Genomic DNA, 14,595 nt, shown 5'->3' with positions numbered 1-14,595 from the left:
TGGGACCACTACCTGAGCCGAAGGCAGACACTTAACAACTGAGGCACCCAGGCGCCCCGGGAAAGTAATATTTTTTATAAAAATATCTGGGGCACCTGGGGGGCTCAGTCAGTTAAGGGCTACCTTCGGCTCAGCTCATGATCCCAGCATCTTGGCATCGAGCCCCACATTGGGCTCCCTGTTCAGTGGGGGAGTCTGCTTCTCCCTCTCCCTCTGTGCCCCCATGTTCTCTCTTGCTCGCTCTGCTCTCTCTCTCAAATAAATAAGTAAAGAAAAATCTAAAAAAGTAATACCTTATTTGGGGGCACCTGGGTGGCTCAGTTGGTTAAGCATCTGCCTTTGGCTCAGGTTGTGATCCCAGGGTCCTGGGATTGAATCCCACATTGGGCTCCTTGCTCAGCAGGAAGCCTGCTTCTCCTCCTTCTGCCTGCCACTCCCCCTGCTTGTGCTCTTTCTCTCTCTCTCTCTGTCAAATAAATAAAATCTAAAAAAAAATTTATTTTTATTAACAGATAATGGGTAGCTTACTGTCATTTAAAAATAAATACATTTTATCAGTTTTAAATTCTTTCTAATTTAGCAAATATTGATAGGCAAAATCCACATAAACAAAAGCTCTTTAGCATCTTCAGTAATTTTTTTAAAAAGATTTTATTTATTCATTTGAGAGAGAGACAGAGAGAAGGGGAGAGATCAAGAGCAGAGGGGGAGGCACAGGGAGAAGCAGACTCCCCACTGAGCAGGGAGCCCGATGCGGGGCTCGATCCCAGGACCCTGGGATTATGACCTGAGCCGAAGGCAGACACTTCACCGACTAAGATACCCAGGCGCCCCCTTCCGTAATTTTTAAGAGTATAAAAATGTTCTGAAACCAAAAATTTGAAAAGTTACTTCAAACTTTATGTAAATTTTATATACATTTTTCTATGTATAAAATATTTAATTATTGGGGTGGCTGGCTGGCTCAGTTGGAGGAGCATGAGACTCTTGATCTCAGTGTCATAGGAGTTCGAGCCCCACATTGGAGGTATAGTTAGTTTACTTAAAACAAAAACAAAAAAAATAAACAAACAAAAAACAACCGGGGCGCCTGGGTAGCTCAGTTGGTTAAGCGTCTGACCCTTGATTTTGGCTCAGGTCATGCATGATCTCAGGATCGTGGGATTGAGCCCTGCATCGTTGGGCTCTGCGCTCAGTGGGAAGTCTGCTGGAGATTCTCTCTCCCTCTCCCTCTGCCCCTCCCCCTGCTTGTGCTCTCTCTCTCTCTCTCTCTAAATAAAATCTTTTAAAAAAACCAAACCAAAACAAAAAATATATATTTAATAATTAAAATTTAAATGAAAAAATAAAGTCTTAGGAAAAATGTAGGAGACTACACGTAAAATTTAAGGTTCAGGGAAACCTTAATCAGGACAGAAACCCAGAAGCTGGAAAAGAAAAGTCAATTTATTTAGCCTTTTATTTTTATTATTTATTTATTTATTTATTTATTTTTAAAAATATTTTATTTATTTGACAGAGAGAGACACAGCGAGAGAGGGAACACAAGCAGGGGGAGTGGGAGAGGGAGAAGCAGGCTTCCCGCGGAGCAGGGAGCCCGATGCGGGGCTCGATCCCAGGACCCTGGGATCATGACCTGAGCCGAAGGCAGACGCTTAACGACTGAGTCACCCAGGCGCCCCTTTATTTAGCTTTTTAAAAATTTTAAAAGATTTTTGGCAAAAGGTGTAAAAGTAAGTCAATGAATAGAAGATGCATCTTTCAGCTTCTTGTAATGAAGGTGAAAAAGGGTCTATAAATGTAATGTACAGAGAATTCACATGAAGTGACATGGATAGACAAACACAATTTTAAAAATGGGGAAAGGCCATGAATAGGAAATTACAGCATGGCCAATCCAAATACCCAATAAAATAAACATAAAAGACACTCATACTACGTAATGGAGATGCAAATTAAGATGACAACGAGATAGCACTTTATCACCAAGAGATTGGCAAAAATAAAGAGTGACTGCACCTATCGCTGGTGGAGATGGAGGGAAAAGCATCCTCCCCTGCTCTGCTAGTAAAATCTGAATTGTTACAGCCTTTTTGAAGAGCAATCTGGAAAAATCTATTACAATTAAAAACACACATATACTGTAACCCAGCAACAAAAGCCCATGTAAATAAAAGCACCAGTACCTAAGGACATAGTTACAGAGATACTGACTGCAGCACTGTCGGACAAAGCAAAACTCTGGAAAACTGTCCATCTGTGGTACCATTAAACAGAAGCAGTTTGCTCCGGTGGCTGACTTCGAGAGGGATTTCCAGAAATATTAACAGGAAACAAAGGCAACCCTGTGTATGTGTGTGTTTGCATCTCTATCTACGCTATCTCATTTTATAAAACCAGTATTGATGAAAATGGACATGGACATGTGTACATAGATGTATACCGTGTGTGTATTTTTTTTTTTAAATTATTTATTTATTTATTTGACAGAGAGAGAGAGAGAGAGAGAGAGGGAACACAAGGAGGGGGAGTGGCAGTCAGAGGGAGAGGGAGAAGCAGGCCTCCCGCAGAGCAGGGAGCCCGATGCGGGGCTCGATCCCAGGACCCCGGGATCATGACCTGAGCTGAAGGCAGACGCTTAACTGACTGAGCCACCCAGGCGCCCGTGTGTGCGTATGTATCTTACAAGAAAAATATGAAAGCACATACCCATACTGATGTGGGTCACGGGAGCAGCAAAGGATAAGCAGATGCTCTCTGCCCTGAAGGCACCTCTCCTGCTTTCCTGACCACACCTTTCTCGTCATCACTGCAGTCCTCTCACCTTTCACCCTAGGCTAGGGAAGGCCTGTGGAGACAGTCACGTTCCAGTACTCTTTTTTTTTTTTTTTTTTTTTTTAAAGATTTTATTTTTTATTTATTTATCTGACAGAGAGAGAGAGAGAGACAGGAGAGAGGGAACACAAGTAGGGGGAGTGGGAGAGGGAGAAGCAGGCTTCCCGCCGAGCAGGGAGCCCGATGCGGGGCTCGATCCCAGGACCCTGGGATCATGACCTGAGCCGAAGGCAGCCGCTTAACCGACTGAGCCACCCAGGCGCCCCCACGTTCCAGTACTCTTGCAGTACTCGAATTTGTACAGTACTTCCCGTTTTTATCACGTCCATGAACCGAGAATCATGTATTTGTTTTCTATCATTTGTTAACTGTTTCTACTGTTTACATCTGTCTCACGAGAGACCAAATCAGGCAGTGGTTAATGGCGTGGACTGGAGAGTCAGGCCAGCTGGGTTTGATTCCGAGCTCCACCACTTACTTATTAGCTGTGTGAACTCGGTGAGTGATGTATTTTCTCCGTTTCGCCATCTGTGAAATGGGACCAATAACAGTAGCTCTCGCAGGCTTGTTGTGCGCAGACGAGTGAGCACGCGTACCGCACCAAGGACAGTGCCTGGCCCGCGTGGTGCTACCGCCCTGAGCCCCTGCTATCACCATCATGATGGTCTCACCTCTCCAAATTTTAAACTCTTGGAGGTATTTTAAGCCACCTGTACTCTTTTAGATTTCTTTTGTCTCCCTTCCTCATTATTTCCTAGAATAATGTGATTTCAAAGAGGTCAAATATTTGTTAAATAAATAAATGAATGACTCTTATATTTGAGAAATCTCTAGAGAAGGAAATGGCTGAGCATTTGATTGTCACTTATGTGGCAACCAGCAATTAAATCTCTCTCTTTACCAGGTGGCTGATCTCATCTGGCACTTAAAACCTGTTTTAAGAGAGGAGAATATTTGTTTTAAAATCCGTCTTCTCAAATAGCACAAGAAGGCCTTTCTTCTCCACTTATGAGCTGGACACCTCCCCTCAAACTGTCACAAGGAAACGAGCCATTTGTGGTAGAGACACAGGCCTCAGGGTTCCTGAGCCCTGTGATTTACCGGCAGCTCTCTGGGAACATATGACATATGCTTAATACAAAAATAAATTGTATTAGATGCTGCATTTCTTCAAAGCACCGGGTGAGACGCATTCACACCCTCCCACTGTAGCGGTCACCGGCCTGTGGCGGTGTCTGTGTGGCCCAAGCTCTATTAAGGATGCTTCTCGTTCTCTGGAGGTTTAAATGGGCCTGGGGGCTTGTGGGCCATGAGAGCATAAGAAGCAACTGTGAAAATAATGAAAACATCTGTCCTTCTGATGCCGTCCTTTCTCTCTCCTCCTGACTCTTTCTCCCTCTCAGCTGGATCCTTCCCAGCAGCATTTTAACATGCTTAGGTCTCTCCCAAATTAGAACGGAGCAGAACGTAACTGCCCTGCTTAGCCTCTATCCCACTTTCTGTCTTGCTCACAGCCAGATTTGTGGGAAGCGCCGCATATACTTACTGGCTCCGTTCTCCCACTTCCCACCTGCTCCCCAACTACTCAGTTTGGCTTTCGCCCCATTAGTCTTCAGAAGGGCTCAGCACTCGCCCTCCGTCCACTAAATCCACACCCTCTCACTTCTCACTTACATGGACTCTGCGACTCTCTCTGGCTGACCAAGGCCTCGCCACCGCCCCCCCCATTTCCTCCTCCTACCTACCCCCCAGGTAGTTTCCAGTGTCAACAAAGAGGGCACGTAACTTTCCATGCCTTTTTGTTACACCTATACAGAGGCACATACATCATTCATCAGAATGTGTATTTATGTTTTTTTCCTGAAATTGTAGTGTTCCTATCCCTTTGCGATTTCCTTTTCCCATTTGACATTATACCCCAGTCTTTTTTTTTTTTTTTTTTTAAGATTTTATTTATTTATCTGACAGAGAGAGAGAGACAGCGAGAGAGGGAACACAAGCAGGGGGAGTGGGAGAGGGAGAAGCAGGCCTCCCGCGGAGCAGGAAGCCCGATGTGGGACTCGATCCCAGGACCCTGGGATCATGACCTGAGCCGAAGGCAGACGCTTAACGACTGAGCCACCCAGGCGCCCCATACCCCAGACAGTCTTGAAGTCGAAAAAAACATTTCTAACTCTACAATTTTTTATTTTCACATATAAATGTACGCATATCAGACATCACTAAGTGATAGCGCATCAGGACAAGTTATTACATTTTTAGAAATTAGAGAGAAAAATTGGATTTTGCATCTAGGGGTTCTCTTGAGTTTCCAGGGGAGCAGGACCCATGGCCGCAATCACAAGTGCACAGATGTTAACTCAATGGAAGGCAAAACGAGCATAATCCCCGTGGCTTCCGGCCACACCCCGATAGAGCCATTTTATCTTGAGAAGCACTGAGCAGCTCCCTGAAAACACTGGCTCCGTTATCTGTGTTTTGGGTTTAAATATTTGCTTGGGAGGCGGCAGCCACATTCCAACGACAGTGTGACTTGCTCAAATGATCTCTGGAAGTTTCCTTTAGTCTAAGTCTGGGCATCTTTCACTTTCCTTTCTCTTTCCAATTTAAAAAGTCACACCGACCCTCAATGAAGGCTGAGTAAAACACAGACAGCTCAGCCTTCCCCGGGGCGCCTGTGCTCATGCTCTGCGGTGGGCCGTCAGGGTCATGAGGGAGGGGAAGTCCAGGACCTGCTGACTGGAGTTCAGCACAAAACGTCATGTTCTGGCCTCAAACGCCCGATCCTTTCCTTACAATTTCCCAACTACACCCCTTCTAGGAATCTTCTGAAAATTCTCGTTATCACAACAAATATTTTCAAACACCACCCTCTTAAAATAATAATCTGCACAGGATAGCCAAAAGCCCGGAAAATTAAAAGATCTCTATATGGGTGCCTGGCGGGCTCAGTCGATGGAACATGCGACTCCTGATCTCGGTGTTGTGAGTTCGAGCCCCCCGTTGGGTGTAGAGATTACTTAAAAATAAAATCTTAAAATAAATAAATAAATAAAAGATCTCTCTATTCCTTCATTTTTAGTAGACTGGAATTGCTTCCATAGGGATATTTCCAAAAGTTGAATTCCCATCATTAACAGAACAGTTGAATCAAATGAATTTTCCCTTGCAATTCAAAGGGGTTAACAGCAACAAAACAAAACAAAAAATCCAAAGCAAACAAAAAAACCCCCAAAGAGGTAACACAAGAGGAGGAAAAAGAGATCTTGAGGGGAACTTTTGGACATAATGACAAAAACTCACTGGAATTAAATAATTAAGACATTAACTCAAAATATAATCTAGAACAGTACCGAAGGGCCAGGCACAAAGCAGGTGTCGTATCACAGTCCTGAGAAGACTGAGTCAGGGAGCTGGCAAACAATGGCCCGCAGGCCAAGATGCTTTTGGGTTTTTTTCTAATTTTATTTTACTTAAATTCAATTAATTAACATACAGTGTATTATTAGTTTCAGAATAGAGGTCAGTGATTGATTCATCAGTTGCATGCATACAACACCCAGCGCTCATTACATCACAGGCCCTCCTTGACGCCTGCTTGTGAAAGGCCAGCAAGCTGAGAATGAGTTTTACATCTTTAAACATTTGAAAAAAAATGTTTAGTACACATAAAAATCAACCGGAATTCAAATTTTAGCATCCATAAATACAATTTTATGGGAACACAGCCACAGTTGTCCATTTATGTCTTGCTGATAGGTACTGTGCATTACAGTGGCAGGCCTGAGCGGCTGAAACAGAGACCTGAGGAGCCCACGAAGCCTAAAATATTGACTACTTTCCTGTTTACGGAAAAAGCCTGCCAATCCCTGTTCTATACCAGATTTTGCTGCCATCGACTTTGTGTGACCTGAGGCTGGTCTCCTCCCCTCTGGGCCCACCCCCAGAGAAGGTGCTGGCCAGGATCCCCAGCCGAGGTCCAGAGCCACACTTGTCGGACAAAGGCGAGAGCACCCGCTGGTGCCACCTACAGCTCAGGGAGAAAGTGGAAGGCGGGAGGCTGCCTGTGGGAGGGACAGTCACTGGTGGACCTCAGCGCAGCTGTCTGCTTCGGTGGAGGGCATAAACGAACTAGCTCCCCAACTGCCATGGATGGACGAAATCTGACTTTTACACACCTTTCAAACACACAGACCACAGCTCCAAGGAGAAACATGTCCCCCACATTCACTTCAGGAGTAACTGCTCCCCACAATAGAGAAGGAATGCAAACCAATTATTACTACAGAGAACTGGAGAGGGTAATGTGTATGTTTTCTCTAGGTCTGAAGGAAAAACAAGGAAAAAGCCTGTCTGACAGATCCATTTATAGTGCACGAGTCACCATTCTCTATACCATTTCATGAGACTCTCACATTAGTTCTGAACCTTCAGGCTTTAAAACACCACGTAAGCAGATTTTTCACAGCTGAGGAAACCCACATGAAAACAAATGCAATTAAAGGAGTCAAATGAACCGAGCCTCTCACCCGAGAGATTCTCACAGTGAGCCTCTGTGCCCAACGTTCCCAACCACGAGGAAGACCAGGGGAGGCTCATGCCCCTTCAAAGCAAAAGATTCATGTTGAAGAACTGTTGTCTTTTAACTTCCCGCGAGACCCAAGTGCTGTGGCGTATGGCATCTGTGTGCTGGCTGCCGCACGCCCACCGACGGCGCGGCCACCCGCAAGCGCTCCCACCTCGAACCCTCCTGTTGGTGGAGTCTGACTGCCGCCCCCCAGTGACATGCCCTGAGCAGAACCCAGCAGGAGTGATGCTCTGACGCTGTTGAGCCTGGAGACGGTTGGAAGTTTTGCCACCAACTGGGAAGGAAGTGCGGGCGAGACCGCTGAGTGATTAGAGGCCACGTGAAGAGGCCGTGGAGGACGCGAGGCTAGCTTGGACATGGAAAGCAGCCACACGACATCCCACATGAGACCAGCAGACACCCACCCAGCCGAGCTCTAACCAAACCCCAGAACTGTGAGAAATAAGGCAGTAGGGATCGAAATCTCCATTTCTGAACTAACTCTTCAAGGCAAGGAAGAGACTAAATAGTTTGGCCCAAGTTTTTTATGTGGTGTCAAGAGCCTCCAACTTACTTCATCATCTTCATCTTCATCGTCGTCAGATTCAAGAACACCATCCAGTAGCTCTTCTATATAAAGAAAAAATAAACAAGTGAATAACTGTGAACACGGTGGGGAGCCTTGGCCAACAGAACCCTTCAGCTGCTGCAGAGACAAGAACGAGGTGGCACCAGAACAATCGGGTTTCTGGTGCCCACGCAGCCACAGACTCAGATCATCCTACGCAACTTAAATCTCTCTCCCCGTTTGTACCAGAACGCACTGGTAGTGGCAGGAGAAAAGTTGAAAGCCAGCATATAATTTGAGAGGAATTTAGAGGAAAGGAAGTGAACGAGTATCACTAGGCACCGTGCTGGGCACTGTCGCACGTGTTGTTTACTCCTTACAAAGATTTTGTTGACTCTCATTTCCATTCTATAGCAAAGAGCAAACACAGGCATAGAGAGGATAAGGGACTTGTTTATGGTCACATTCCCACAAGTGACAGAGTTGAGATTCGACTCGAGTCTATTTCTAAATCCCATGATTTTTCCACAGAGGCTGGAGTAGTGGCCATGGCAGTAGGGTTCCCGAAGGCTCTCGTGGTTCATTGCTAGATTGTAAAGGAGTTCATAAAGGGGATAACAGCACATTGGAATCAGAGAATGAGCCTCTGTTTCTTCATCAGTGAAATGGGTATCAGACCACCTACTTCCTAGGGTGATTGGGGGGATTTTATAACACGCCAGAACTACACCACCTGGCCCAGTGTCAGGTACACGGCAGGTATTACACAGATGTTCGGTTACTTTCTCCTCCACGAAGACTTCCCTGATCCCTCACTGAGTAGTCATCTCTCTTGCTCTGCTGAACACACTCAGCATTTTCTCTAGACAGCACTGTACTAGCATAGTACTATAATATAGTACTAGACGGCACGGTAATAGATAGTAGTACTAGACAGTACTGTGGTAGATAGTAGTACCAGACAGTACTATAGTATAGTACTAGATGGTACTGTAGTAGACAGTAGTACTAGACAGTACTGTAGTATAGTACTAGACGGCACGGGAGTAGATAGTAGTACTAGACAGTACTATAGTATAGTACTAGATGGTACTGTAGTAGACGGTAGTACTAGACAGTACTGTAGTATAGTACTAGACGGCACGGGAGTAGATAGTAGTACTAGACAGTACTATAGTATAGTACTAGATGGTACTGTAGTAGACAGTAGTACTAGACAGTACTGTAGTATAGTATTAGATGGCACAGGAGTAGATAGTAGTACTAGACAGTATTGCGGTAGACAGCAGTATTAGTACTGTAGTAGACAGTAGTACTAGACAGCACTATAGTATAGTACTAGATGGTACTGTAGTAGACAGTAGTACTAGACAGTACTGTAGTAGACAGTAGTACTAGACAGTACTATAGTATAGTACTAGATGGTACTGTAGTAGTAGTACTAGACAGTACTGTAGTATAGTACTAGACGGCATGGTAGCAGATAGTAGTACTAGACGGTACTGCGGTAGACAGCAGTATTAGTACTGTAGTAGATAGTACTACTAGACAGCACTGTGGTAGACAGTAGTACTAGACAGCACTGTGGTAGATGGTAGTACTAGACAGCACTGTAGTAGACGGTAGTACTAGAGTACTGTGGTAGATAGTACTACTAGACAGCACTGTGGTAGACAGCAGTATTTTTTTTTTTTTTTTAAAGATTTTATTTATTTATTCATGAGAGACACAGAGAGAGAGAGAGGCAGAGGGAGAAGCAGGCTCCCAAGGAGCAGGGAGCCCGATGTGGGACTCGATCCCAGGACCCTGGGATCATGACCTGAGCCGAAGGCAGACGCTTAACCATCTGAGCCACCCAGGCGCCCCTAGACAGCAGTATTAGTACTATAGTAGATAGTAGTACTAGACAGCACTGTGGTAGACGGTAGTACTAGACAGTACTGTGGTAGATAGTACTACTAGACAGCACTGTGGTAGACAGCAGTATTAGTACTATAGTAGATAGTAGTACTAGACAGCACTGTGGTAGACGGTAGTACTAGACAGCACTGTGGTAGACGGTAGTACTAGACAGTACTGTGGTAGATAGTACTACTAGACAGCACTGTGGTAGACAGCAGTATTAGTACTATAGTAGGTGGTAGTACTAGACAGCACTGTAGTAGATGGTAGTACTAGACAGCACTGTAGTAGACAGTACTCTGATAGTGCTTCCCACTTTTGGTTGACCAGTGCTTCCTAATGTATGAATGGCTACACACTATCTGGGAATTGTGAGTGCCTGGGGAACAAAGCACTGGGCTTACTCATCCCTTTATTCCTTATGTATCTTCCTTATGATCACTCATTTCTTGAACAGAAGACACGAAAGTAATGAAAGCCTGAGAGAAGAGGATAGGAAGTCAAATAGGAAGTAGGAGGAAAGAAAGAGTGAAAGGCAATTCTTTTTTTTTTTTAAGATTTTATTTATTTATTTGGCAGAGAGAGACACAGCGAGAGAGGGAACACAAGCAGGGGGAGTGGGAGAGGGAGAAGCAGGCTTCCCGCCGAGCAGGGAGCCTGATGTGGGGCTGGATCCCAGGACCCTGGGATCATGACCTGAGCTGAAGGCAGACGCTTAACGACTGAGCCACCCAGGTGCCCCTTGAAAGGCAATTCTTGAAGAGACTGCTCAGCACACGTAGAAAGGTGGCAGACTGACCCAAACTTAACCCCCAAACCATTTCACAGAAGGGAATATGTAGAAACCCCAGGACACCCATCGTCCTCGACATGAGCCTCATTTCGAAGGGAAGGAGTCCACAGACTTGGCTGGACCAAGGACAGCAGGACACGGATTTCTGTCCTCACCTCAGAGGGGCTTGCACGCCTCCATGCCCATCACGGCCCCACCACTGTCAAGAAAACTACTTTGCAGACGGGGAAGTTCTGTCGTTCTGTATCTGAGCTGACGCCGCATGACCTAACTTCTACTCCCCCCCAGCGCACGAGGAGCATGACTCCGTTCCACCTGCAGTAAATGCCCATCAAGCAATGGGCTTTCAAAATGGAGGCGCTGCTATATTCATCAATTGTAAACATTTCTTTTTTTTTTTTTTAAAGATTTTATTTATTTATTTGACAGAGAGAGACACAGCGAGAGAGGGAACACAAGCAGGGGGAGTGGGAGAGGGAGAAGCAGGCTTCCCGCGGAGCAGGGAGCCCGATGCGGGGCTGGATCCCAGGACCCCGGGATCATGACCTGAGCCGACGGCAGACGCTTAACGACTGAGCCACCCAGGCGCCCCAATTATAAACATTTCTTTTTCAAATAACGGAAATGCCTTCTGCCACTTTTTAAAAAAGAAATCTTTGACATTTTGTGAGGTCACGGCTGGTCCAGCCATACTCACTCCCCTGAGCCTCTTGGCTCAGAGGCCTCCTCTTCCCAGAACAATCCAGTCCTGAGAACTAAAGTACCTTATAAACCTCAGCTCTTCCTCTGGGGCATGACGGGGGCATCAGCCCGGTTTCCCACGCTGTTCTGTTCGCTGGGCCCTGGCACAGCCCGCTGCCCTCACTCCGGTAACTGTCAGCGTGTGGTGCTGGAGCTGCCGGTCTCCTTGCTTTCCTGAGGGCCCAGCCGGTGAGGCTGGCTCTGTCCTGCTCCTGTCCTCTCTGCAGTCCCCCTCGCTGAGGGCTGGTATGACGGACGAACCTCCCTGCTGTTGCTGTTGGCGGTCACCTCTGCTTGCCAGGTCACCAGCTTTCCCATGAGCTTCCCCAGAGCAGTTCTTCCCTGCCTGTGGGGAGAGGTTCCTAAAATAGCTAGAATTTTTGTATTTGGAAACCTTAAAACTTTCTGAGATAAGTGGTGCTAGAGAATGGAGACGGGCTTGAATGTATGAAAACCCATTTACATGTCTTAAATATATACTAAAGTGAAACAAGAAAGTAAAAAAATAAGGATTGTGGCAATGCCATTTCATGTATCTTAAACTAGAAAACTGCTACTAATTCATACTTTCCCGTTACTGTCCACTTGAGGACGAGGCCTGGACTGGGTGGGAACTCCAGCTCTGCCCTCTCTGGCTTTCACCACCATGCTGGTACATTCATCCATCCTGACTCCATGCTCATGACACATATCCTAAGGTATTTGTGTATGTCTGGTCCTCCATCCAAATGTTCAGTGACTTTCTAATTTTGGTTCAAAGTAGCAGACTCCTAGGTAATAGTCTCTGGGGACCTGCCACTGTCCCATGGATACAGAATAACTTAAGTGCTTGACATTCTTTCTTTATTTTTTTTTTTTTAAAGATTTTATTTATTTATGAGAGAGAGAATGAGAGAGAGAGAGAGCATATGAGAGGGGGGAGGGTCAGAGGGAGAAGCAGGCTCCCTGCCGAGCAGGGAGCCCGATGCGGGACTCGATCTGGAGACTCCAGGATCATGACCTGAGCCGAAGGCAGTCGCTTAACCAACTGAGCCACCCAGGCGCCCGACATTCTTTCTTTAAACTGGAACTTACCGAGAAAGGCAGGTGTATCTCAGGCCTTTCTTGGACATAAAGTGTGAGCTCTGCCCGCGATAACTTCTTGGCAAAGCACATCTCTCACAGAAATGTCAACTGACCCTCCCTCTTCACATTCGTCAGCACGCTGGCTTGAAGGCCAGATTTACGTAAGAGAAAGAGATGGTTTTGGCCAGGGAGCAAGGTGGACCTCCCCCTGTGCCTTGGCAGCCAGGAAGGAGGGAAGACTGACAAAGAAATGGAGGTGGCTATGTCTCAATAGACTGAAACACAGAGTCACGCTTGAAGAAGATTTGCGGCTAGATGTGACCTTGAGGCTGCATAGGACCCCTGGCTTGGGACGGAGGTGTCAGCATGGCTGATGAGCATGGAGCAGAAAGGGACCAATGTTCCTGGCCTTCCCTCTCTTTCTAAACTGTCGCCTACCCAAAGAAGGTTAGGGAGCAAGCTCAGCCCTGACTGAAGTTAAGGTTTTATTTAGCGTTATTTTGTAAATATGCCTGCCCAGCAGAATTGGGGCTCGAAGTCAGAAATGAAGCTGTTGCAGGGGCGCCTGGGTGGCTCAGTTGTTAAGTGTCTGCCTTCGGCTCAGGTCATGATCCCAGGGTCCTGGGATCGAGCCCCGCATCGGGCTCCCTGCTTGGCGGGAAGCCTGCTTCTCCCTCTCCCACTCCCCCTGCTCGTGTTCCCTCTCTCGCTGTGTCCCTGTCAAATAAATAAATAAAATCTTAAAAAAAAAAAAAAGCGTCTGCCTTTGGCTCAGGTCATGATCCCAGGATCCTGGCTCAGCGGGGAGTCTGCTTCTCCCTCTCCCACTGCCCCTGCTTGTGTTCTCTCTCTCACTGTGTCCCTGTCAAATAAATAAATAAAATCTTAAAAAAAAAAAAAAGCGTCTGCCTTTGGCTCAGGTCATGATCCCAGGGTCCTGGCTCAGCGGGGAGTCTGCTTCTCACCCTCCCTCCACCCCTCCTCTCTGCTCATGCTCTCTCTTGTGCATGCTCTCAAATAAACAAATAAAATCTAAAAAAAAAAAAAGAAAAAGAAAGAAATGAAGCTGTTGCAGGGGACCTGGGTGGCTCAGTCGGTTAAATGTCTGACTCTTGATTTTGGCTCAGGTCGTGATCTCGGGGTCCTGGGATCGAGCCCCGTGTCAGGCTCTGTGCCCAGCAGGGAGTCTGCTTGAGGATTCTCTCTCTCCCTCTCCTTCTGCCCCTCCCTCTATTCGTGTGCATGCGAGCTCTCTCAAATAATTAAATAAAACTTAAAAAAAAAAAAAAAGAAATGAAGCTGTTGCAGAAAATCAAATTCTATTCCTTGCTCACCTGAATTTGGGATGAATCATTTTTGCTCTGTAGGAACCACGGGGGAGGATGTTCACATGGAAACGGGCCCTAGCCTGAAGACAGCTGAGGTCTCACACCTCACTGGCTGCTCTCCCAGCTGCTTCCTGTTGATCAGGAGCCTCTAACATCCTCTTTCTGCCTCTCCGTTTGGGTGCACGTCAGAGGCAGGGATATGCCATCTTGGCTGCCCATGGGGATCACCCCGGAGCTTTAAACACTATTCACACCTGGGGTTCCCCCGGAGATTCTGATTTCACTAGCATGGGATGCTGCCTTGGGGACTTAAAAATCTCCTCGGGTGACTGCCACGTGCAGCCCAGGCTGTGAACCGTGAGCTAAAGAGCCACCTCTGGGCTTCTTCCAGTGAATGGCTTCTGGCAGCTACCTTGCTCAAGCTGCTGACTTGGAAGTAGCGATCAGGAGATTCATTTTTTACCTTCGCTCATGTGCGGGGCAGGATCTGTGCACATGGACTTTCTGTGATGGGAAGGGCATGTAGAAAGACATACCTGACCAACTAGGCCCCGGAGGCAGGCAGGGCCAGGTGCCTCTGACAGGTGTATGAGTCAGGAGCAAGGTGTCAGGGGTCCACAGAAAGAGCTAGAGTTTCCTCTCCATCCTGGTTCCATCCAAGGCTTCCTGCACCTTCCTTTCCTGCTTATTATGGGATGTAGATTGTCACGGTAATGGAGAAAGCCAGAGAGAAAGAGGATCATATCCTCCTGTGGAGCCAGTAGGCAATATAAATTTTTCTTGAAAGAATGAATGC

The 14,595-nt window shown here is 46.5% G+C and overlaps 1 protein-coding gene across 5 annotated transcripts in view; it reads right to left on the bottom strand.

Moving 5' to 3' along the window:
- ARMC9 (armadillo repeat containing 9) overlaps positions 1–14,595 on the bottom strand; it is a 151,632-nt gene that overhangs the window by 65,255 nt on the left and 71,782 nt on the right. For all 5 annotated transcript variants that reach the window (XM_036110120.2, XM_078071451.1, XM_036110119.2 and 2 more), the window contains exon 19: positions 7,977–8,032. In XM_036110120.2, coding sequence (XP_035966013.2) covers positions 7,977–8,032 — 56 coding nt within the window. The remainder of the gene's footprint in view (positions 1–7,976; positions 8,033–14,595) is intronic.

The sequence above is a fragment of the Halichoerus grypus genome, chromosome 4, assembly GCF_964656455.1.
Source record: "Halichoerus grypus chromosome 4, mHalGry1.hap1.1, whole genome shotgun sequence".
In the NCBI taxonomy this organism is placed as follows: domain Eukaryota; kingdom Metazoa; phylum Chordata; class Mammalia; order Carnivora; family Phocidae; genus Halichoerus; species Halichoerus grypus.
This window is presented reverse-complemented; position numbering and strand designations above follow the sequence as displayed.